Source organism: Zootermopsis nevadensis, unplaced genomic scaffold, assembly GCF_977971745.1.
Source record: "Zootermopsis nevadensis isolate Lab colony 2312 unplaced genomic scaffold, Znev_1.0 Znev_ptg000061l, whole genome shotgun sequence".
NCBI classification, from domain to species: Eukaryota; Metazoa; Arthropoda; class Insecta; order Blattodea; family Termopsidae; genus Zootermopsis; species Zootermopsis nevadensis.
Window position 1 is genome coordinate 17,506,407 of NW_028259192.1, and position 27,492 is coordinate 17,533,898.

The 27,492-nt window shown below is 37.2% G+C and overlaps 1 protein-coding gene across 11 annotated transcripts in view; it reads left to right on the forward strand.

Moving 5' to 3' along the window:
- The window catches only part of LOC110830662 (lachesin), a 555,442-nt gene that overhangs the window by 445,684 nt on the left and 82,266 nt on the right, over window positions 1–27,492 (forward strand). For all 11 annotated transcript variants that reach the window (XM_087340972.1, XM_087340974.1, XM_087340973.1 and 8 more), the window contains 2 exons: window positions 14,394–14,564; window positions 19,765–19,893. In XM_087340972.1, the coding sequence (XP_087197098.1) occupies window positions 14,394–14,564; window positions 19,765–19,893 (300 nt within the window). The remainder of the gene's footprint in view (window positions 1–14,393; window positions 14,565–19,764; window positions 19,894–27,492) is intronic.

Consider the following 27,492-nt stretch of genomic DNA (forward strand, 5'->3'; position numbering starts at 1 on the left):
ACCGCTAGTTGTATATTTCTCCAGATACGATGTAGGCCTAAATTATAAAAGAATCTGGCTTAGAAGAACTAATGTTATCCATATTGGTATATTGGACTACTTTGAACATGGAGGCGACCGAGTTTTAATTTTGCTTCACAATAGCTTACATAAACATTTCTTGAAAATATTTTTTAACCGCAAACTGGCTATGGAGAGTAACAGTTGAGGCTTGTCGTAAAAAGGATGTTTCTGAGGTTCTGGAAGAAAAATCACAGTTAGAAGGCCATTCGAGTAAATGGCACATCTACATTTATGAGGTTGAGATTTGTTTTATGTTTCAGAACAATTGTTCTCCTTTCAGGGTGTTCCTCGTGGGATTTGCTTGCCTCGCAGAATGCTAATTTCTGTATCCCATCCTCTCTTTTCAACACATACTCCCACCGCTTTTCCTTACACATATCCAGAGATAAAGTAGTTTTACACAGATATTACACACATGAACAGCATTTGTACATAATATTATGAGAAACGTAACAGAGGGAGTATGGTTTAAGTATGGTTGTGTTATCTCATGTCCATATTGCGATGCTTGACAGAGAAGTTTTTGGAATTAAGTCCGTTAAGTATCATACTTGAACTTGGAAACATAACGCAAATTCCATGCCTGTAGGAACTCTGTCGTGTATTACCGTATTCACAAAAATCCCGCCATTGGACTCTATCTTCAGCCGGATTGAAAGAGTTGACAACCTGACCACTAAACTTTTATGGCACCTTTCATTATTACTGTTCTTATATTCTAGATATCCGCAGTGGCCTCTTTCTCTGTAGTTTTCGGTCTAAAATTCCGTAGGTTGTAAATTTGTAATCATCTTCGGCCTCCCCAAGCGTGCTACATATCATCACATCTTATTCTCCTTGATTTAATCGCCCAAACAATACTAGCTCATACAAACTTCTGGATTACTCCTAAACTAAATAACGTATGCTGGTGATTGTGAATTACTGTATTTGCCGACAAAACGTTCCAAAGTATTTGTACATGGTTTAGGAACGGTGTTGTTGTTAGTCTGCTATACGAAATTTTATGTACAGAAATTCGGTAAGATCATGAGTGTAACTTTTCGGTGAAAGAGGATGTTCATGAAGACGTAGTGTCCTTTACAAAACGTTAGTTTCATTCCGCCTGCTGTGTGTTAATTTTAATGATTCAGTCGAAGACATAGAACGAAATTACACTTTTCTGCGTTGGAAGCTGTAATGACCTCAGTGGCAGCTTGGGTAATCTGCAACAAACTTTGTACCCTTGTTCAGAAACTTTGTTCCGTCTTTGAGATCCAGTCATCTGAAACGCGGTCTCGCGCCAATTATCAGTGTCCCTTTTGTCTCCCCTAACGTAACAACATCGGTTAACTGTATTTTCAACTTAAATTGGTATTAAAACTAAGTTTTGTCTAAAATGATGCTTCAGTTTCCTTGTCTTTGTCGTTCGCATTTAAGTATGGAGCTGGTTTTCAAAATACGCAAAGAAAATGCTAATCGCTCGTGGGTTTCATGAAGACTGTAAGGAATCAATGTGTTCGGATAGTTTTCAGTGGAGTACATTAAAAGATATTGAATCATAACTACTTTTTACCAATTGCATCGACCAGAGTTTGTCTTTAGAAGCGAGCCTCTTATGAAACCCGAAGGATCATTGTCTTGTTCAGAAGAGTCCGCGGCGGGAACCGTATCTTGAGCCCTGTGCTGCAGTTTGTGACATGCTACTGTTTACGGTGAATAGTAATTACCCCCCTGTCAAACCCCCAAGCTGAAGGATTTCCCCTTGTCTGCGTTCAGACAAGGGGAAACCGTTTTATGCAAACCGTTCGTTCATTCCCGATATCGAAGAGGCAGGTCGTGTCGGGTGACAAGAGACCAACTTAACATGCATTTCGACAAATGTCTATGGGTACTTCTTTGCTTTAAGTCTGTTTTACTTGGTTATAATTTTTATTTCCTCATCTGACTGACGAAAGTAAGAAATTAATAAATTACTACTGTCTTTACCTTTTGGGTTAGTTACAAGTCGACACGGACTCGTAACCCAGAAGACCAACATCGAGTTCCTCACCGCCTTGAAAAACTCAGATCTCTGTTACACTCGTTTTCAGGGGTAAAATGAGGATTAAAGTTTAACTTAAGACGATGCAACTTCCTGTAGGAGCCTTAAGGGAGAAATTGCTGGAAATAGAAAAACTTTTATCAATTTTAGGTGACACGCATTTAAATAAAAGAACTGTGTCTGCACCTTCCAGTGCTTCGAGGAGAAGTTTTTTCACTGTATTTTAAATTGCTTTTTTTGCTGTTTTCGTGTGTATGGAATAGAAAAACAAACGTAACAAAACTTCGGTGTATCTTCATGTACTTTTTTTAATTTTTATGGGGGAGCCCATGTGTCCGTCTTCCATTTATATTCTTCAGTTTGTGTTAATGAATGTTCGAATTTCGTATGAACTCACTTTCCACTGCGACAGACCGACCGACCGACCCTCTACTTTGATTCTGCTTCGACACTTTCGTTTCTCTAGAGCCTGGAAGAAGGAATTGAAGGGAAAGGAGATTATAGTAAATAAGCTGAGGAGAGAGAGATATAACTTACTTGTTGTGTCGTAGTGTAAGTTGCTTGTGGTTTCACAAACGCCCTTTAATAGTTTTTAAACATTCATAAACCTCGTGAAATGTAATTCCCGGTAAAATTTTAATACCATCCTCCTTGAAGTTTGAGTGCAGTTGTAGCGAAATGGAAATATTAAATGTGAATTTCTGCTGTTTTATTTATTCTGTGCATTTGCCAAGCACAATAGCTGGGTTTATCATGCGTGTCATTTCATTCTTAATGCTAAAACAACAAAAGAATTGCTTCCAGAATTATTTGATTCTCGGTAAGAAGAGCTTAAATTAAACGGAAAGTATTGCCAATTCAAAATATCTCCTTTCTTCAGAAAATAATAGTCGCTCAGTTACTCCAGAAAGTGTCTGCCTTTATGGAAGCATAAGGCTTATCACCGTGTTACAAGAGCCCTCCAGTGATCCCTATCCTGAGCGAAATTAATTCATGCTACTCAGTCCCACACTGTTTATTTCAAATCTCTTTTAATATTATCCTCTCATTTACGTTGTTGCGTATTTTGTGTAGTAATTATCTGAGACTTCGTGCGCATGCGATAGAGAAACAACACTTATAGCAAAATGGTGCAGATGTGCGCAACAATTCAAAAAAACATGTACAGCCTAATAAACAGGAACTCTTTCCGACTTACATTTCATTAAATTGAGTTGTCGTTGCTACGTTTATCTCTGTACAATAAAACTGTATTACAATACAGTGATAAAACTGTGATATTCCGTGTGAGTTTGTGTGTGTTTTTAGTGCTGTGCTTTTTATACTGTACTGATGTGTAAATATTTAACTAAGAAGGACATAATGTCCCGCAACAGGATATCCGTAGCTTATTTACGTGCTATTAGAATGATTTTGGGTAAAAAAGTTCAAATAAAAATAGGTCCAGTCTGCAACGGTTTGTTAAGAAAATGAGAATGACATTCTTTCCATTTAATTTTAATTTACATTATTGTTTTTTTTTTATACTACACTCTAAATTGAGATGCGATGAGATGTCGCGCGTTCTTGTAGCACTGACTGCCCTGCCCTCTGTCTTGCCTACGTGCGCAGCTCAGTGAACTAATTTTTCAAACACAGCCAATGCATTTTCTTGACAAACCATTGCAGATCGGACCCACGTTTATTTGAACTTTTCGACTCAAACTGATCCTAAGATCACGTAGTTAAGCTATGGATGTCCCGTATAAGCACAGATGGTTCGAGAAAGCGCTGCAGTGCCCTACTGCTTTCCACGTAGTCCTAGAGTGTCCAGCACCTTTCAGGCGGACTTCAGTTTCCTCCGATTTCACTCCGGAATGTTCGAGACAGACACCCTCGTTCCAATACAGCCAGCCAGGTGCTCGGAGTGGCTTGCGACAATATGAATGCTAATAAAACACGCGTAACCCTACTTGAAAGCAATAAGGGCATAACTTTGAATCTATGTAGCAGAATTAACGGATGATTCAATGAAAATACTTGAAAATGGCTGATTCGTTACATCAATATTGTGTTAGATGTTGCTTTTGTCTTAGATGTATTAGATAGACATTACGTTTTAGGTGTTGGCTTTACTGTCGTTGTCGTGTGATACAGGGACTCGATTCCAGTGTTACTATTTGCATTGTATGTATGTTCTCTTTGAGGTAATCGTGAAAGTTAAACAGTTGTAATCGGAATTAGAACGACTTGAAAGATAAGTACTTCTCTGCATGCTACAAATGTCGCTTTGGAAGTAAAGAGAGGCGGGTGCTCTGTTTATCTAGAGAAGGCGCATGTTTAATTTGAAGCAACTTGCTTGAATGCGGGATGGAATATCCGTTAAGCATCTCAAGAGACAAAACGACTATGACGTTTGCGTTATTGCGAGGTCCTTGGAGTTTAACCAGAATAATTATGCATGTTGAAGCGTGTTTTTTTTACCAAATTAACAAGAGAAGACGAGAAACTCGTCTCTTTGTTTACTTTTCTTTGTGTTAGGTTTATTTAATGACACACCGTTGTTTATAGTATCGAGTAATGTTTATAATTGCTGAATTTTAAATGATGTGAAAGGAATCGTCCGTATAAAGTCTTACTCATCGGTGTACACAGCGGAGTGGTACCGTGGATCCTTGTGTAGGCCTGCATGAATCAGTCTTTGTCAAGATAGAAAAAGTTACTTGGTAACTCTGTGACATATTAAGTGGGTTGCTAGGCAGCAGACAACCTACCTACCTACCACCGCTTCAGAAGGACGCCTGTCCGGCGAGACTCTTCATCAATCTCTATCCTGAGCTGGGGTGTTACCATTTGACACCCGGAAGTGTTGCCGACGAATAATATTCGCTACGGAATAAAATGACGGAAAGAAATAACATGTCGCGCTCCGTGGCGCGGAAACAAAGGGATGGCTCCTGGTTATTGAGAAACACTTTCCAAATTGTGGGGAGCTCGGTTCAAAAGAGCAATACTCTCTCCTTATTCTGTTACAGGGAGAGAGACCGTCTTATGTTGATGGCCCCCATTCGTTTGTCTACCGTAAAAAATTCTAGCGTTAGTTGATTGTTTATTTATTTAATGACACCTTTTCAACTGTGTATTCTATTTAATGTCGACTGGTATGGTGAGTTGTGAATGATAAATTGAAATGGGCATGGAAACAACCCTTTGAAGTACAAAGTTAATCTAAATAATATTTAAAAGTATATTTGCTACTTCAGATAAAACATAACGTGAAAAATCTTTGTTTATGCCGAATCATACGAAACGTATTAGTGCACTCCTTGGGCAAAACGTTGAGTTATTGGAACGTCAGGTAAAGTAAATGCTGTTTGTCATTACCACTGTGCTGTGCACGTTTGGGTTACTGCCCCATCTGGGATTTGAGAAAAGTTTCAAATTGTGTTGCGCAGAATTGTATTATAATTCGTGAATTGGAAATCATGTTGAAATAAGTGGTCGTGGTCTATTGTAACGCACTAGTTCAGCACTTACCTGGAAGGTCTCAGAAAAAATTGGTCACGATTCTGGGATTTGTCTGGAACATCTAAGAAAAATAGAAGCCTGTAATAATTGCCGCTCTGTAGGAAAAAGCTGGGACTCATCGAGTAAGAAGCATGGGTTCTAACAACCCGTCCATAACGTTTGTTATTAACCTGTGACTAACCAAATACATTCAGCATGTGAAACATTTATGTATTTGTATTACGAGTTTGTACAACAGTGCTTTGAACTCTCTTCCTTTCTTTGTGACTTTTAACAAGGCGGAAAATGAAAACATTAATTTAAAATTATGCTCAGATGAGCCCTGCAATGCACAGCACAGGCAGTGTTGGGGTGTTGCTGTAACGTACTTCTCGGTACATTGTCCTCAGGGAGACGATAATGCCTTATCCGCTTAGCGTTTCGGTAACATGGCAGCCGCAGGGGGCCCCAGCATCTTTGACGAAGCGGATGTGACTTTGTGAATCAATGGTCATGTAATATCACACGCAAATCTTAAATGGTAATTGCAGTAATAACGCGAATGGTATTAAATAATACGCGACATTCTCTTTTCACGTATTTACCTTCTGCTCATTCGTTTCCTCTGTGCTTTATTTTCGGTGTCATATTCTACTTCAAGGTTAGTGGGTAATTAATCGAGTAATTAAAGATGATAAAGACACTTTTAATTTGTATTTTGTTTTATTGTTGTTGTTTTACCGTTTGTTTAATATTCCCGATTTGTTTCGTAGACAGTTTATTATTTAGTCATTGGGTTCTCAGACGATTACCTTGTCATTTACTTGGTATTTCAGTTACTTCGCTACATTCATGAAAGTGTGTAATTATTTCTTAGGCTTTATTCATCGTCTGACTGTTCTTTGTTTTCAATTAATGGCACAGAATTTCGTAAATTGGTTCCATTTCTACCTTTGAGTGACTGATGGGAGGACATACTATTTTATTTGGCCCCTTGATAGAGATAATTTCAACCTTGGAGCGCTACTGATGGTCCCAAGAGGATGGGGTTTTGTTCTGTAGTCAGTCAGCAGAATACAAAAATAGAAGCCATTTTTCGAAACGCCGTGCTTTTAATTAGTATAAATCACCCAGACAATGGGGAAGCCCTGAAGAATAATTACATATTATGCCACAATGTCAGACACTTTAAATTTCGAGTACATGAAGGTGTTCAGAGATTGTAGCACGCCGAATATGGACAGTCAAATATAACACTTCCACAGGGCCCTGTAAGTTTTCCCTTTGCTGAAAGACGCATATAAATTCAAGTATTGAACTTAGATTGAGGTATAATTTTTTTACATAAGGTACTGTTTTTGCCTCACTTTACTTAGCTGCACTGGATGTGTAGTTTGGAGACAGCCATTTGAAATAACACAGAACTTCATCATCTCCGTTAAGTCTCTCAGGAAGCACGAGCAATATTATAATAGCAGTGAATACACTTCCATATCAAAGGGATTCACAGGCTGTAGCTTAGTCGTGAGAGAATATTCTTTTATTCGTTGCAATTTTGTACCCTGTCCCTTTAATCTGGTTGTGTGATTAATTCGGGTCCTGCTTTTAAAGGGGTACTAGATTTAAACTCTATGCTATGTGCGAACCGAAACGGAAATGTAGAAAGTTCCCTCTCTCAATTGCAACTTACTTATTGTTGGGGAATTGTGTGTTGTGTAGAGGTGGTATGATAAGAGCCACAGGACAGAGGAACTGTGCATGAGTTATTGAGAGCCGCTGTGGTCTAACGCACAATCCCAAGTAATTGTAAGGGATAATAGAGAATTGTACAATGCTACAAACTCGCCCGTAGTGGTTCTGAAACCATTATGGCTCAGTTATTAACATAAATATTACAGTATTTTCTCTGCAGTAAACTGAAACTGTACATCGCCTACGTTACAATATGAACTTAAACATTAAAAGTACGGTTACGGTACAAGGTGCTAGTTTTCGCATTAGGGAAGTGTATTTTCCCTCCGGAGGGCTCTCTCCACTCAATTGGCTTATTCATCGCCCTGAAGACGGAGGCAGTGTGACCTCTGAAACGTTGGTAAACATCGGGCAGACTACACAGCGCAACAAACCAGAAGACAGAAATCTTCATACTCATCGCCCTGGTGATGGAGGCAGTATGACCTCTGAAATGTTGGTTAACATCGACCAGACTACACAGCGCAACAACCCAGAAGACAGAAATCTTCATACTCATCGCCCTGACGATGGAGGCAGTATGACCTCCGAAACGTTGGTTAACATCGACCAGACTACACAGTGCAACAACCCAGAAGACAGAAATCTTCATACTCATCGCCCTGATGACGGAGGCAGTATGACCTCTGAAACGTTGGTAAACATCGGCCAGACTACACAGCGCAACAACCCAGAAATCTTCATACTCATCACCCTGATGATGGAGGCAGTATGACCTCTGAAACGTTGGTTAACATCGACCAGACTACACAGCGCAACAGCCCAGAAGACAGAAATCTTCGTATTTTATTTACGAAACTGTGTATGAATATGTTCATAAAACAACAGTGATTACATCTAAAATCTGGGGTGAAAGCGATACTGAGAAAGTTGAACCATTCTATAACATTCCATCGTATTTTACTGAATCGATTTTATTCATCTAGGGGTTGCAGCTGGCCGCTTTTCGAAAAGAGATGTTCCACAAAAAAAAATATACGTTCGATGCTTCTTCCTGCTATTCGATTCGTCAGTTCTGTCCGTTGTAACCTCCATGACTTAATTGAATTAAAAGCGGGTTGCGGTAATGGTTTTAAGTCACGAAATACTCTGTTGCTCAATTTCCTCCTCTTTTATCTCTTTTACATACATGTATATTAATTACTAACTTCTTTTCAAGTGCGTTTAGTTTATGTCTTTTCCACAAGATAAGATTCTCAACCTAACAGTCGTGTAAAACATCGCGCAGAATATGTTGACTTCTCATAAAAGTTTTGTTATTTCATAAGGATGACTGAGATGTAGTTGAACTGGGTAACTGGGAGTTTTGCAGCTGAAAAACATTCGGAAGGAGTATCGATTATTCTGACTCAAAAGAAAATTCGTGATTTTAATCAGTTCTCTAAGAATGCTATATTGTATTTTTCTTTCAAGTTTTATAGGTCCACCATATTAGGTAATATACAGCATGCAGTAGCTACAGAGCTCTTAATGATCCACTAGTTAAATAATGGTCTTCACTTCTTTCTTTCTGTTTTCTGGGTTGTTGCGGTGTGTAGTCTGGTCGATGTTAACCAACGTTTCAGAGGTCATACTGCCTCCGTCATCAGGGCGATGAACCCAGAAGACAGAAATATTCAAGTTTAATATATGTTATTTCTAACCATCATCCGAGTTATAAGCCTAAGCAATATAATTTATGCTGCCTTCATAGAAGCAGGTAATGTTGCAGAATGAGTCCAAGAATCTTTACCAAGTGAATCTTACGCAAATGACACTTTCTTTGTGATAGTATTCGTCTTGTCACGTAGTTGGTTCACATTAACGGTTAAACACGTGCTTCATTTGTGAGCCAAAAGACTGTCATTTTGCACTAAAGAGTCCATGACTGTGCAAATAAGCTATATATAGAGGGGATTTGAACGTATTGCCGTTGTTTGTTTCTAATTAGGACTGAATTGTCCATAGCAACTCAGATTGGATACAGTGGGTAACCCCTTCTCTCTCTCTCTCTCTCTCTCTCTCTCCCCCTCTCACTCGGCTAAACTGCAGGTTGTATTTCCACATAGTAATTATTTGTGCGCTCTGTCTCGAGTCCGTGCCATGTTCAGTTCAGTGATATGTCACTCCTTCACGCAGTTGCCCCAGTATGGCTTCCCAGTGTCCATGTTTAACATTCTCGTCAGCAGTACATTAATGGAAGATGGATTTAGTAATTATAACACGCTTATGACTTCGTCTGTAGGTATTAACCATTTATATGATACGCACAAGATATGTAGTTTAGAATCACAGGTCATTTTGAAGTTGTTTTGTTTACGAGTGTAATAAATTTCTGTCAACACACAAAAGTATTTGTGGTCTTTGTCGAAAGAAATTACAACTTTCGTTACCATGAAAATGTTCAAACAAAGGATTCATATAAAACAATTATCGACGGAGTAAACCATTTCAGTTGTGATAATTATATAAACCACCCCCTTTTACCTCCAGCAACTCTGTATTTTGCCCACATAGTGTATGTATGTTTATTATGTTTCTCAGAAGAAACCGACGTTTTAGAAGTACTTGCATTCTCCATCGTCAGGAGGATTATTAATTGTCCTGACGATGGATCTGCTTCCAAACTCCTGTAATGAACTTGAACAAGAGAAGGGAATGAAGGAAGATGGATCTAAGAAATTTATTTAAAGTTTAAGCAGTGCAACTGTAGTAAGGAAACTTCCGTGAGCTTGGCATAAACCCACTGCCCGTGGTATTATTATTTATAAGAAACGACATGTTGAGTAAGTTTATGAGCTATATGCTAATTACTTGCATCGTAAGGCCAAGCGCTCTGGGGGATAACTATTATACTAACTGAATTCGGTAAATGCACACCAAATGAGTGAGTAGGATAACAGAAGGATATTGTTCTTGCGCATAACATAGACTGCAAAGAACTGTAACGTTATACAACATTTGCTTAAAAACAATGCCAGGGATTTCAGTTAGAAATAGTTTTCCCCTTGCACATGAAAGTAAGGTAGTGTATATGTACAGTAATTATAAACAAAAGCCATTAACAACAAAAATGCCTACGGCACAACGCATTGAGGTATACACTTTTATCACTATAAGTTATCGTGAACTTTTCCGTCTCTCCAGAAAATCTTTTAAGTGGGCCAAAATTGTCTAGTTTGCTACTATTCATGATCATCTCCTTTGAAACTTAAACTATACAGTTTAAACACTCCGGATTCGTCAAACACATGACAGTATATATATATATATATATACACACACATATATATACGTAGTTTCCCCAGGAATGGTGTGAGAACCTCCAGCCATACGTGTAGGCTACACATACTACAGACATGTTAGAGAAGTAGTCTCAAATACAAGGTATTTATTTATTTATTTATTTGTTTGTGGTTTATTTAATGACGCTGTCAGTAGCTGAGACTATATGGCTTCGAGACACGTTACTAAAGTAAGCAAATAGCGTGACCTGTCAGCTGTCGTCGGTCAGGGAAAATATGGCTTCCGGCTTGACAGAACTCGAGGTAGGTCTTTAGTAGAATCCTAATAGACGCAATCTCACATGATAGGTTTCACAAATTATGTTTCTTCCTTACATTTTGAGATACGAGGTAGAGCTAAAATGGCGTTTATCATGGCCTTTTCGATGACTTATAGGATTTTAAACGCAAAATTTGCAGGATTGCAGGTATCACAGTAAAGATTCATAGCTGTAGACAAATATATACTAGTTATCGGCCCGCGGGCCACATCCGGCCTGACACATGTGTAAACAGGCCCGCGAGATTATATGTTAATTTGTTGCTAGTTACTGAACCCCGTTTATTTACCTTACTTCAAAATTCTGAAAAAAATATCGTGGTTCCTATCTCGATTTGTGCTTTACGTAGCTATAAGTATCATAAAATAAAAGTTATAAAGGCAATAAATGTTTCTGATTCAAGATATTCATAGGAAATAACTTAAAATAGCATGTAATTTTGTTCATATTTCAATAAAGTTTATATTTTATCGCATACATAATATGGAAATTTCTTAATACGTATGGTTAGTGATCATGACAGTTAGATATTAGTATTTAAAAATAGTGTCGTGGGGGGAGGGGGGTCCTTGGCCCTTAGATTCAACGGAAAACTGTTCTTGGCTCTAAGAAAGAATACTTTTGACTACGGTGCTCGATCGTACTTCCCGCGTCTACTGGGGCGCCGCTCAAACACTGTGCTCATCAGATTTGTTATTTTGTAATGTCACCCAGATTTAATGAGTGAGTTGAATCATATAATTACTTGGTGTGTTGATTTATTGTCTACGAATAAGCAGTTTGTCCTTTTTTCTAGGTTCGGAATGTCACGGATTTGACTAGACACGTCTTGTGTAGCATTTTATCGGCTTCCCGCCTATTTTTCCTTCAATAAAATACATAATAAAAGTATAGATTGTCCCAAAAAGATATATATACATTATAATACAGACTATTAACCTTATGTGTATAGATCTTTTTGGAACAGACTGTAATATCAACGCCTACATAATCGCCCTGTGTTATCTGTTTCTATGGCAATCAGAACAGGACTAATATTGTTGTCGACTAAACACAAGTTTCCTTTGCTTCTCCATCATGTGCAGTACCAATGACGCATGACATCCCATAAAAAACAAGTAGGCTTATGTACAATATAAAATAGCTTTATCGTCCCGTTATCTCATATTCGAACAATGAAGCAGGGAGGCTTGTTCGGTGCTAATATGCTTTTATAAACAGTAATAAAATGACTATCCAGTAGAGGAGAATACTACAGTAGTAATTCTTTATTCAGGCTGAAGAGCGGTATCATGAAAGGCTTATCACTTGAATATAGACCGGCCATAACGAGTTTAAAGCAATTGTTTTGGGCAGGTGTTATGTCATTGTGTTTAGTTTAACCGAGTACTTTGAAGTCCTGCCAATGAGAACAGGAAGGCGACCATGTAAATCTACTTTCGCTTAATTGGCAGTTAAATTTTGTTCCAATGAAATAAAGCTTTACAAAGTATAAACCTGCGAATTATCACAAAATAGGTTTGTAATTGTTATTTACGAGTATGCCTATTACTACCACACAACGAGAAACCGTTTATAATAGATCTCAAAAATATATCCGCAGAACCACATATTAGAAACTCTTTATGGCTTGATAACCACAAAACCAACTCCGTTTAAAGAAAGGAGCTTCTGTCTGTTTCTTTCTTAACAATTTTAAACAATTTCATTCGGTTTCATGAGACTAGAAATGGCGAACTTGCAAATAACTAAATCACGAAGAAACTTTTTTCGTAGGATTTGAGGTTTTCATGGCGACGAATCTGATGATGGAGGCAGCAAGGACCTCTGAAATGTCTGTTTTTTTTCAAATATTCGTTACAAAATATTGTGCAAATATTTTGTAGACCGTTGGTCTCTTTCTTAAGCTTTTGTTATAGGAGTGTCCAAATATAAATTATGTTAAAACACTGTATTTGAGAACATAATATAAAAATATTAGATACAGTGGAACCTTGATATAACGCGGGTTTCGGGACACAGCTTCTGTTCCCGCGTTGTTTGTGAAATATTTAAAACATATGTAATGGTATCGGGGAAGAGGATCACAGCCGCGGTTTATCGGGGTTCCGCCGTATTCAGACAATTCTTTATTAGTGTCTTGTATTTGTTTCGGTTCTCGTGTGAAACAATTTTAGATTTTTAGAAATAAATTTATCACTCTGTACTCTGGGGATACGAACATATTTTACCGTAAAAGCAAGTCGCCTTTTAATCTGTCTTCCGCTTTCTACAGAATTTGCTGCATAAAGTTTGTGTCACCGAACGTTTGCTCCACCGTCATGCTTCGTGATTCCTTCCATTAAGGACACTGACATGCGGACGATGGAATGAAAGTTTCAACTGTTTTCTCTGAGACTTGTGATTAATGCCCGAGCATAACTCAAATTGCATTTGCCCATCATTCCGTCATCGTCGGTGTTACGTGACCCTAAACTGTGAAAACTGTCTAAAACGGAACTCCTTTAAACATAAATCTGTTTTTGCTGGATATCCCCCCCCCCCCAGAGATTATAGGACAAAATAAAATGCAAAATTTCTTCGGTTGAGAGAAAATTATAAACACGTTAAAGCAGAGGTTTTTAAACTTTTGTATTTGGTACCCCTTTTGAAGTCAAAATAACGTATGATACCCGATCCAAAGAAACTTGAAAACAAACAGCTACTTTTTTATTGCTGATAGAAAAGATGTACATAGTACGGCTTAGTTATATTAATGCTAAATGCATTTCAATTTATTTCAATACATTAAATTAATTGTGACACAGGATTCTTCATAGCTCACGTCTAATTAATACCGGTACACAGTTTGAAAATCGCTTCGTTAAAGTAATATTTATTTCTCGAATTGCGAAACAACATAACTGCTTACTATAGAGAAAGAGAAGGAAAATAGAAGAGGATAAAGGACGAATAATAAAGAAAGAAAATAATTAAAGCTAAAAATGTGTTTGCTGCCCTGTCAATGTCTGATACTCAGAATGAACTTTTGAGTCGTAAATGCATATAGTACATACAAGAGATGATAATGTTGCGTCATACTGTGATGATTATAATTGTTTAATTTTAACCGTCTAAAAAAAAGATGATTCTCTAATTGTAAATCGAACATTTCGATAGAAAGAGCATCATTTTAATATATTTTAAATATTTTAAATGTTAAATGTTAATTGTAGTAATAATATTTTAATATTTAATAAAATATTTTATTGTGATTAGACGGTTAAAATTAAACAATTAGTACATACAACGTAAAATATTTTTCCCGGGTTCCATAAAAGTTTGGAAATTTCTTCGCTGTCTAAGGGACTATCAGCTTCTCAATACGGTCTCTGCCCCTTGGAGTTAATTAAATAACTGTGTTTAATGTCAGTTTCCATCCATGAAAGAAAATTGTATTATCAGAGCAAAATAAACAACGATAAATTAATTTGACAACGTTGTACAATTTTGTTTCTTAAGATGCTTCTCTGTGGCTTGTTTCAGTACCTCCTGACATCCTCTACGATGAAACAAGTGCGGATCTGCATGTCCAAGAGGGCGAGAACGCTACGCTTGTATGTAAGGCGACGGGGAATCCCCGTCCTCGGATCACGTGGCGCAGAGAAGATGGTGAACCTATTCTCTTACGACGGGGACCAAGGGATGTCATAAAAGGTAGTGTAACAACTCCTCCAGGGTTAAGGATACATTTCTAGCTAATGTGGCTGATTTAACTTCATGCATAATTCATCTCATTCTTGTAGGTTAAACAACACGCTGTTTTAAACCTACTCCAGAGGTAGTTAATGGAATATAGTCTGTTGCGTATATTTACCAATTTAGCCTTGTTCTATGCTTTGCTCCACGTGTTCATTTTAACTAAATTTACTCTCTACGGATACATACCCAGACACACGCAACACAAATGTGTTTCATACGAGATTATGGTTCTGTAGAATGGTTAGTCTGTAGAACTTTTTCGCGCGTTGTGTTTGAATCTGCTTGTTTGTCAGTGTTAGCCTACTATCGGATTCCTCATCGTGATGATATTACGCCCTAACTAAATGGGATAACGTCCCTCTTGGGAAGCTACGAGTTGCAGAGCGGTTTAAAAAAATCTTTGCCGTTTACGTAACCCACCAGCCCCCAAACATGTCCGTATACTGAGCCATTTGAATCCAGTCCACACCCTCATAACCTATTCCTTTATGATTAAGTTTGTGTTTTCCTATCTACTTGTAAATCTTCCACTTTGTAACTTCAGACCAAAACTGGATATTCGTTTCTCATATGTTGCATGCACGCCACACGTGTCGCTATGATTTCGTCACCGAGTTGATATCAATTTATCAAATATGTAGAGGAATAAAAATAGGATAAAATAATAAGTTGAATTATTAAGACCTGTTTATGAATGTAAGGCACAAGACATACTGTTAGATGGTATTAGAGACGGAAAATAGAGACATGTATTGAGATTGGTTATAATACAGCCCACACTTAGACGTGAAGCTGGAAACTTCACTAACGTAAAACAAATATTAATTCCAGGTGGATTTAGAAACTGCACTAACTCAAATTACGAGGCATACTTTAAGATGGAATTAGAACCTTCACCAAGGCAAAATACAAACCGCATTTTTAGTTGGTGTAGAGATACGCTGAGGTGAAGCTGTAAACTTGACTAACACAAAATACGAATCATACTTGTCTTAAGGTCGAAACTGTTTAATTAGAAACTGAATAAATTAGGCATGTTTGTTCGTTCTAAAAGGAAAGTGTAACAAGGCACTAGAGCATGGCCAAATTATTAATGACCCTGAGCAGACAATTTCCTATGTATAATGCATGGATTAACGAGGCAACGAAGGTTGCTGACGTCAGTCAATTACTTGTGCAGGAAGCAGGCGTCTCCCGAGGCATGTCCCTAACGTTAAAATTTTCCGGTCTTTATACTGTGACTGCAGGTGACGCAGCATTGAGGAATATTTTAATGGTAAAGAGAACGAACAAAACCTCCCTTGTTTATAATTGAAGCGACAGCAATCCCTTCACGAACAGTAAACACAGTAGTTCAATCATTCTGTATGAGAATCCTCCGTTACGAATTTTCTGTTTTATTCAAAGGCTTAACTAACTCTTGGAACAGCTTATTTCTTTAATATTTGATGGTTTCAAAACTGCTCAAGAAATCTGCCGATTTTATGGAACCCAAAAGTTTGTTACTACTAACCTTTAAACCTTCTCATACGTGAGGTGAAACCAACTTGCCCTTTCACAATTAAAATTATAAACATTTGTTAATATTTGAATATCTACTGTGTCAGATAATTATCTTACAGTGACAGAGTTGTATATAGGCTTTTTAATTTAATATGAAAATGCTTAATGGTTTCGAACAATATAATACTGACATGCCTTTCTCTAGGTAAAATTTCACACAGTTTCCTACGAGCGGTTTAGTCCGATCCAAAATTTACAGAGTATGTTTTGGTTTCTTCTTGACATCAGTTTTATCGTATGCTCTACACTTTAAGCTCTTTTAATATTTTACGAGTTGCACCTTATGAATTAGTGCTACATTGTATTCTTCTTTATTCTGTACTGATTCAATTGTTTGTCGGAAACTGTTGAAGAAAAAGGAAAATAAAATTTCATAAACCTTCGATAACACAAACTGTTTGCACCATATTTTATTGCCATGGCTGTTATCTTGATATCACGTCATATTAAAAGAAAATGGTCTCGTGTACAGCTCCAAAACCTTGATGCAAGAACACGCGTTTATTTTTCAGGAGGCAAAAACTAATGCATTGCTGTATTCTGGGTTTTTTTAGGACGCTATCCGAATGACATTCCTTTTCCAGCCACTTCAACAACCTGTTCCCATCCATACCATTCCTGGACGTACATTCCTCTTTGGTTTTCCGTTTGTAGAACTTCGCGGCAACTATTCACAAAACAATGTTGGTATAAATGCGTCTACGTATTTATATTTGTTGTTCCTTGATTTACACTAATGTGTATGCTTACTGGTTTATTAACAGAAGCTTTAAAACCTTGCTATTCGTAAATACTTGAATAATTTTGTATTTAATACAAATCTACATAGTCTGTATTATAGAGAGAAATAACCTTAGAAGCCTAATGCCATGACTTCAGAGAATTTTGCGTGTTATTTAATTTTTCACGAAGTAAATGTAAGCTATATAAGCAAAACAATTCCATGTACCTTATTTGAAGTCACAATGGTTAAAATACGAATTGTGGTCTTCTGGGTAGTGAAGTTGTGTATTCTTGTAGGCGGTTACCAGCATTTCTGTGGGACGTATCGCCTCCATTTGTAAAATATCACAGCCCACAGTCTCGTGTTGTTTTATCAAAATGTTTATATACGACAATATGAAACTACCGCACAGCTGAACAAAAATACCGAACATGGAACATATTCGTAACTTCGCGGGATCTCTTACAGAGCCACAGTGTTTCTCCGAACCGACTAATTTAATAAATTACATTTTTCAATATTATCTTTTGTAACTCGTCCACACAAATGGCAGACATAAAATTATAAAGGAATAAAGGGAAACTTCTGTTTCTTTAGACTTAGCCGCATTTGTGTGGCTTGTTTATTTGTGGTTTAACCAATAGTGGCTATGTGAATCATTCTGAGACGCATAGATTTTGGGTCAGAAGAACGGGCAAAGCATATGTGGGGGGGGGGGGGGGGGCATATATGGGGTTGCCCCGAAGAAGAGGAAAGGGAACGTTGTGAGAAACGTAGAAACAGAAAATCAGAGTGTGTTGAGAGCTAATAATCAAATATAATCAAATCTGAAGGAAAGAGAACTGTGAATACTGGAAACTCCATCCCTGTAAGTCTTCCGGTTTGTGGGGGTAAGGAAATTGGAGCGTGGTTTTGGGTCTTCAGCTATATTTTTCTTCTTTACATCCTACCATAGCAACGACACAGGACCAATAACACAAATGGATTTTATACTACGACTATGAGTAAAGGGAGAGAAACCTTCAAACCCACGAGCCTGTTGAATGCTTCGTAGCGTCAACCAGGGGCCAGCAAAGTTGAATCTGTGGACATAAATCCAGCTGCAAATATTTGTCTGTTTCACATGTGTTCAGACGAAGACAAACATAGTTTAGTGATCCTCATATCAAGCGGTCTTCCACCAATATACTAGAACGGAATCCACAAGGAGACTTAAGTGTAGTTTGTTGACCAAGTGGCCGAAAGTAATTAGTCACTCCTTTTTTTACGGTGTATCATTTACATTGAAACCTATTCAGCGACTTTACTAATACATACGACTCCATAGAGTAGAGTTATTTTTTCAGAAGCTAATAGTAGCCCATTTCATCAAGAATTTTTAGGTCTTGTTTGAAATGGTTTACACACTCCACTATATATAAAGATATATGCATAATTTTCATGACACATCTCCATAAAAAACTATTAGACTAATTACTGTACACATTTCTCAATTGCCGAGACCTGTAATGTTATAGTTTGTTCAGTTACTATTATTCGACGCTTAATAAAAGCAGCAACTCTTCATTGGAGTTTGACATTAAATTAAACCACAGTCCAGTTCAGTCCAGACACCTGTTACAGCTTCCAGCCTGGAGGCGTGATACTTTTATGTCCGATTCTGGATTCGAATTTAGAAACCGTGATGAATAGAGCCACAGTAGCCGCTTTGTTCTCTAAATTACTCGACCAGGATCCTGCTAATGAGAGAACGAGGAGCGAAAGGACAGACAGAAAGAACCCTTGCAGACTGCTTGTTTGTTTCACCTGCATCGAGGCTGAGTACTACTTCCGGTTGCGCAGCGCAGATACAGAGCAGAGAATCAAAGGCTGCTGTGCGCAAAGCGTACAATTCGTTGCAAGTGCAAATTGATTTGTTTTTGAAAGTTTATAACGACGATTCGTCTGCAAATCATTTCCTTAGTATCTGACAAGAACTTCGCTGTTTAATAAAAACCTAATATTAAATTATGCTTTTCTAAATGAAGTGCAGAATAAGAAACGTGTTTTCGTAGGCGGTGTCTGTTTATCCTTCCGAATATTTCACCTCCAAAACTACACATCACATTTCAACGAAATTTCTTCTTCGATATCTACACCAAACTTTGCAGGACGAAGTTAATTTTGTCAACTGTCTGTCTTGGGGGCGCCTCGCGACTGAATGTCATGTAATATTAATTTTATTCCGTGTTTCAGATTTAGAAATAGCTGCAATTCCGTAACGGTTGAGAACCGAACTTTAGTTTGTATGTATATAGAATTTCTGTCTCCAAATGACTTCACCAACACACCTCTTCAGTAATGGTGTCCAATCACGGAACTTCTGTATTGCATATGAAGCCGAAAACTAATTTTGATAAATTCTCAAAATCGGCTGAGTGTGTGGAACCGTCAGCATGATCGAAGATGTAAAATAAATAATTCGTACAAGATTAACAGTTTTGATTATTGTCTGTCGCCATAAAAATTGCACCTTGCATAGTTTAATTGTTACTATATATTTCGCCATTAAACCTTAAGGTATATTTCTCTTATTATATTATTTTTATCTTCGCGATACACAAAAAGTTGCCTTATCAAAGTTTCATATCCTTTATGATCTGATACCACGAAGAATTTTATAATTCCTTAACAAGTCCGGAGATGTTGCGAGCTGTATTAGCATGATGTTTATACCGAGTTTCATGAAAATTCATAAATTATCTTTTTAAATTAGATTTTCAACTTATATTCAGATAAAGATGCTATTACATCATACACCTGTCCTGTTTAGTTCGTTGTTTGTTCCTGCACGTGATGTCCAGCTAATTTGGTTTGAATTCTCGGCAGTGGACACTTTCAACGGGAGCCAGCTCCACTTCTGGCGTCTGGATCGCAGGCAGATGGGGGCCTTCTTGTGCATAGCGTCTAACGACGTACCTCCTGCAGTGAGCAAAAGAATCATACTCAACGTCAACTGTAAGTACACAACTTCTCGGTTCTTAACTCAGACAGACACACCCCACCAATAAGCCACATGTTTCCCGCCGCGCAGGGCAACAGTGTTTTGTTCCACGTCCTACTAAGTGGGACGTGCGCCAAAGAAATTACGTTATTAGGTCGGGCGTCCGAGGCAAAACCTTCTAATACTACAACTGAATTAATTTGTTTCAGTGTAGAATATCAACATTTGAAGTCGCTAATTAATTAATATTTGCATTGGATTTATTATGTCATTAATAGATTAATCGATTAATGAATGTATTATTTACATTTGGTCGTTGGTGGAAGCTATTCCTCTTTATAAATCATTAACGAATAAATGGTTAAAGAATGAAAAAATAATTTCTGGAAATAAATTAGGTCCGATGACTGCTAATTTATTCAGATATTTTAATTTATGAGATTCGGAGTAGCAGAAAATAATTTAAAATAATTTTATAATTTTAATATTAAATTGTTTCATTTTGTGAACAATTTCCAGTACAAGTTATGAATGTTTGCACTTTCTTTAATATAACCTGAAACTTTCGCAAGGTTGCGAAGTTAGTCACTTGTGCAAACAGAAACTACAGTTCTGCCGTGATCAATTGTCGTAACAAAGTTTCACATCTTTGTATATAGTAATTGATTATTTAACACTGAATCTGGAAGATAAATGTAGATTTCGTTCGACCGCCATGTTTTTGTTCTGCATTCTAAAATACAGGTTGTAACATGCTTACTTTCTAAAAATGTATCAGTACTTAAACTTTAAGAACATCACGTAACTTGCAACTTGGAAATATGTGTTCTTTCGACATTATATCGATTTAGGCAAGTTATAACGTTATATTATAAGGTGGCAGCATTCTGTAGTCTCGTATAAGTTTACTGACTCATCGGCAGTAAGAACCTCTGAAACGTCGGTCAACTTCGAGACTACGCCGCGCAATATCCCAGATGACAAGTCACCTTGATACTCGATTCCGTAAGAACTTATATCTCAATAATACGTGCTTTGAACACTGGCATGTCTAATATTTAAAACTAATGTCATATTACTTTAAGAACATTGGATTCCGGTTAATTGGGACACATCGGGACTAGAACACTTTGTCCCAATTAAGCTGCTGCCCCAATTATGCGAAGCTCCACGTAAAGAGTTAAAAATGTTTGTTCTTTAAGATTTGTCCCAAATAAACGGATTCCCCGATTAACCGGAATATACTGTATTTTGTATCTTTGTCTTTTCTGGTCGAAAATTACACGCCGTCCTCAAGTTTCACGGGTGTCTTAGCGTTTGTAGTCTGAAAAGGTTTGACCTTCGTAGCTGGTCTGGGACGTCATTAGCAGGGTTCCATCCGATTACTCGTTACACCACCTGTCGCTCTTAGAAGTGCTCCTTTAATTAATTCTCTGTCGGGTTAAATATAAATTTCCGCAGCCAGACATCTTACTTCAAGTAGTAGCAGAACGTAATCCGTTTTATCATTTATAAGCTGAATAACGGTACGTGGCCTTCTCTCCTGGTTTACATTTTCATATCCAAGAAAATGAGCCGTCTGTTCGTAGCGTTTCATGAAATTAAATAAATAACCACTTGTTATTTATATATTTATAAATTGATATGTTTTTACACATACGTATTTTTTGTTTCATATGATGAGAGTACAATTTAATTTAAATTACGAACCTGTTATATTATTTTCTTACAAAAAAATTAATTTGCTTAGTATCGAATATCGTTCTGTCGTGGTTTAACACATGTTTACTTAATAAAAGAGTTAACGTATAAATTTGGTTTCTGAAAAAACGCTCTCGATATTCAACTCGTCAGATGCTCATCTTTTTGTTCAGATTTCCTAATACGTACGATAAAGAAATTAAACGGATAGGCAACGTTCAGACGAAGTCTGCGTGTCTGCGATAACCACTCCGCCACACAAATCGGTAACCACGTCAATGAAATCAGTTGCTCAGCTCAGAGTGATGGAATGTGGTAACAATTTAGACTCCATAAGTGATGAAACGCTCTATTAATTCAACCAGCGATAGTAGTTATCGCCAGTTTAATCAGACCAATTGAGATGAGCCAAATTGGTAAATTTGCACGTCAGAACATGTGCAGGATATTACGTGCACAAGTGGAAACACCAACTTCGTCGTGTGTGTTAATTTAAACTGAGATCTCGTTTAGAGAGACTTTAAATGAAACGGTTTACCTGTGATCGAACTTTGATCCCAAATCCATTCGATATTCAGATATCTGAAGCGGTAGGAAGCTTTTTCAGAAGATTGATTTAGCACAAACGTATGAACTATGACAAACGAACTTGTAACATTTTAGTCCAAAACACAAGACCATCTTCCGTAGAATTTTCGATTAATTATTCATTAGTTAGTCTGGCATTGGAAAGCTGTATATTATAACTGCTGGCACTGAAACTAAATAAGCGATATATAATTAAACATTCTTTTTGATACCAGCAATTTTTCTTTACGTCAGTAAGTTTTCTATAATGTGCCACTTTTTCCATACAGGCTTTCTTATACTTCACCAGTTTCCATGAAACTTTCTATGATTATCATGACTTTAGACTAGCGGTACCCAAAGTATGACCCGTGGACCACATAGTTGTAAGTTATATTTCATTAAATAAATAACACAGAATTTTTTTTATAAAAAATTGTTCGTCTTTATAATCTACCTTTTGCAAATATTTTTACGATAGATCTACTTTTAGGTAAACATATTTTTAGTTAAGAGTTATTTTGAACCGGGAACCAAATTCGCCCAAAAATTTTGTTTAGAGTCCCCGCTCTGATTTGCATAGGAATCCGATCTACTGTTTCAGAGATGGAGAATGCTATGGACTGACGCGTCCTAATTATGTGTTTATTTTATGCAAACAACACGGAGTAATCACAGATTTTGCATTGGTTACTATCACGAATTTGGCTTCCAGCTCCAAAATCTAACATTTCGTACTTTTTCTCATATCACGTTTATTTACTTGGTGAACTGTAAGAGTGTCTACTTATGAAATATTACCGAAGATATAACCAAAGTATCTGAGGAAATGTCTTTATATTAAGAAGTGAACTTGTGTCATTAAACTTCCGACAGCCATAATTCTTCTCGTGCGACGTCATAATTACAAGGTCAGAGAGTATGGTTGGTATGGTTGTTCTCGTAACAAAAGTTTAGTTACCACTTGCGGGAAATTACTCGGCAATACAATAGTCGAAGCCTGCGTCGTCAAGGAACATGATATCGGCCACGATGTCAAGAACTAATAGCAGTTAATAACCAATATAATTTCCACGCCATCTGCAGTGCTATTGAGTTATGTTGGTAAAACACCACAGGTCAATATTTGTTGTGACCTTTCTGTTGTTTAGAACAAATTCTCCCCTTTCATCTACACCTGCACGCCAGCTTCCTACAGTGCAGTGCTTTAACATGCCACTTGCTGGAATATATGGAGGATTTTAATTACCTTCATACACTTGCAGTTCCTTTATTTAATATTGCATTCTACAGTACTCCATATTAAATGATAGTAAGCATGCAAGGCATTGGTAAGGACTTAAATTAAACTATCTAGCCTCAACGAAACTCGGAAGATGGGTAATGATGCCTCAAACTTAAGTTTTCAGTAGTAATAAAGTTAACTAATTATCTTGTAATCCTGGGGTCTCGGGTTCGATTCCCGGCGGTGCCCGAATTTATAACTTGTGTTGGGCAAGGCCGTGGTCTAGGCAACACGGAGTTTTCCTCCGGGGGCTTCCCCGGTTTCTCCGTGGCATCCCAACAATTACTCCATTCACACACAGAAGAAGGCAATGGCAAACCACTTCTGGATCATCTGCCAAGAACGTATATGAACAGGTCCCAGTCCGAGAAAAGGATGGAAGGATCCTGTTCATATGGACCTGTCGTCAGACAGAACACTAAATAAATAATAAAATAAATAAAGTTCAGTATAAAGAGTTATATGATACAGAATTTGCCGTATAAGATGGTGTTATTTTGCCTTTCGCAAGACACACATGCTCTGAGTAACGTGATTTATTATAACAGGTTTAAAGCTCGTTTCGCAGTCGTCTGAAGCAACGATCAAGAACATGCAATGACGCAAAAAAGTGCTAAATGTAAATTTACTTACGTACGCAACATGGGACATGCACAGATATGACATACCGTACAAACAGTTACCGAGAAACCGTATCTTGAACGACCACAAAAACCGTGGAAATTCATGGATTTTGTAGATTTTCTCGTATGCATAATTAGATTATGTTGGTAGCACTCTAATATGAAAAAAGAAGTCGAGCATTTTTTATTTTGTCTCAGATATGATGTTGGCGCCACTGGCAACGTGGTCGTTATGAACATTACGAATCTTAAACAAACTTTCTCATTTGCACATATTTTCTTATACTGTAGATTTAACAGTTATAATACATTGAGTGATACATGAAATTTGACGTTTTCCCAGCTGTGAATATGAGGACTGTGATTTTCTGGTTTGTGACGCCGTTTAATCTTGTAATCTGAACAAATATATACAGTTTATGACGTCTTCATAATTTGAAGGCGTCCGTTACGTGTGTAAAAGTTGGCCTAAACACTTTGATATTGTTAATATTTGATGTTCATACAGCGACAAGTGGTTGTTTGAAACCAATGTTAGCCCACCCCTTTATGATAGGCGACCTGTTATTACAAAGCGATCGTATAGAAAGCGAAAACGTTCTGTCTTACAACAAACTCGTGTTCCGCCAAATGCCATATTGATGTTGGTTATCACTGACCCACACTCATACAAGCAACTGCAAGATGTTATTTGTTCCTTGGGATCTGTGTTAATGCAGACTGAGAACACACAAAGTCATTCTGTTTCTACAATCCTTGGACAGTACTGACTCCAAAGTTCCACGAAACGAGGAAAATTATATTAAGGGTATATAATTAAATGAATACATTGTATTCAATTAGAAACATTTTATGTATGAAAGCATTCTGCTAATTACGTTTAAATGTAATTAAAAATAAGTGGAGAATAGAATATTTATAGTGAGGAGATATGCAGAAAGACGCCAGCAAAATAGAAGAGAATTATAAATAAAGAAATGTGGTAAATGATACGGGGAAAGAAGAGTTTGTATTATCGTCCTTTCGCCCCCTTGTAAGACGTACCTTGACTTGAAAAACGGTAATATCATTCCATAGCTTGTTTGAGATTCATAGCCAAACCCGCAAGTTCTGCAATAAACTTCGCTTGAAGTCTCTCCATTTCAAGAATATATTCGTCGTTTAAAACTGTATTAAAATTGTTTGATGTGGAATGGAAAATATAAAAGCAGAAAGCACTGTATTTATCTGTTTGAAGATTTAATGCAGATAAAGTCATTTATGCAGTTTATAGTCAATCAACTGAAGAACGTTACTGTGAAATGATAATACGTTTCTGTATGTAAGACCAGGGTTGGTAACCGTAAGCCATAATATCCCTTTCTGTAGCATTTCCACTGCCTGTGAACGAAGTTATTGATCAACAGAGAACAGCTTAAATTGCGCTGTACAGTTAAGTTTATAAAATAAATTAAATTCGATCGTGATGTCTGATTCAGCCAACATATCCGACACTTCTATCAGACATTCGACACTTTGCGTGTCTCTTCCCTTGTCTGTAAATACGAACTCATAATTTAATTTGGCAGTTAATCGTGAAACTTGTGGAGATCATTAATGCAGTTCAACCCGGTTCATTCCGCTTTAAAGTTCGGTGTCAGTGTCGCTATTTTATTTCTCACTATTATTAAACGTTGTTCTCTGTCCGCATAAATCATACCTATAATGCCCCTTCCACATACAGATCTCCCACCATACCTGAAGCAAAATTGATGTTTCACTTCCTCTGTACAATCTTTTTTGTATAGTCTGGTCTACAAATACTTATCGTTTGGTCAAAGAAATGTCGCTGCAAGGAGGTTTATTCCCTTTGGAATTTTTCTGTCATCTGCTGGAACCTTCAACCGCTTATTCCGTTAGTTGATTTTCTCATACTTTATAAACAAAGTAAGTTACTATCTCTCCCAACCTTCTGGGTTTGTCTTTTTACCACTAACAGCTTCTGAACCAGCGCCGTTACAGAGGTCCTTGCTGACTAATCACCCTGATAATGCAGACAGCAAGGGCCTCTGAAACGTTGGTGAATTTCTACCAGGCTACACGGCGCAACGACCCAGAAGACAGTCTCTTCGGACTCACCGCCTTGTAAGCCTCAGATCCTAGCTTCTGAAGCAGTTTCTCTACACACAGTGAGAGCTACCCTACCTTCATAATTTTCTAATATGGCTTCATTAATAAAATCTTCTCTGGCCACTTGGTTAAATTCTGCCGACGTTTCGAGAGCCACCAATTTCCTCATTTTCAAGTCTAGTCACGGCATTGGCGTGAAATTCTTTTAGCTCCAAATTTTTTGAGGCAGGAACAATAAAATTGTCGGTTATGTAAAACATGCTACAGGCTCACTAAAATTTATCTTCAAAACTGTGTGTAATATTTGTATGAAATGCGTATGATATAAGTAACATATATGCTTTTATTTATAATTGTTTTTCGAGGCACGAATCGGAATTTTAAAATTCTAACACATTCTGGATAATACATTTTTAAAAGAAAATTTAAATAAAAAGAATCTTCTTACGCAGAGTGTTACTGGGAAGAAAATATTTTACGTGGTCTGTCAAAGTACGTGAGGCGTGGTGGTAAGAGACGGAAGTGTATGTAGATCCTTGTGTATATTAGCAATTGTGTCACTGGTAACACAAATTTGTCCCAGAGGTACATCATACTTTGTCTACAAACGTCTAGCCGTCTCTGACGTCTTGACAAATTAAATTTGGGGGAGTGACTATGCGGCAGACAACAGTAGTGAACCCAGTTTGCACATAATTCTGAGACAATTAAACGTCCTAGGAAGAACAGCATGATCTTGCCTGGTGTGTGTTCTGAACACAGCGAACATTTGTATGGTGGCAAATGGCTATATTATTATTTTGATGGGTTCGCAGATATGTTTCGCTCCTAGTTTTCGATCAACCTTTTGGTTCCCAGTGGTAGCTAACTATATTTACTAACCTGTTTTAACAGTCATTAACTTTGCACTAAGCCTACTCAGTGCTTTTGCAATTATTTTCCTAAATAAAATCAACCACTTTTTCCTTGTAATGGAGGCACGTTGTGTTTTATTTGCTATAGGAACTTGATTTTTAAATGTCACGTAGACTAGCTTCAAAGGGTTTACGTGATTTGTATGGTGTACATATTAATTTATTTGCGACATTGTATAACAAAAATTGTTAAATTATTAGGGATACAAATTTCACGTTGCTAAGGCATTCATTCTGTCAGATTTCTTAGTCATAAATGGTCCTTTTCTTCTGTTTCCTTAAATATTGAACATAAACAAAACAATTAGCGTATTCTGTAGTTTGTTAAGCACCGATTCATTTTTAAACCAGCCGTTTTTTATAAAATGTATAAAGTTTTATTATTACTTTAAACAAGTGAAATTTTAGTGTAGA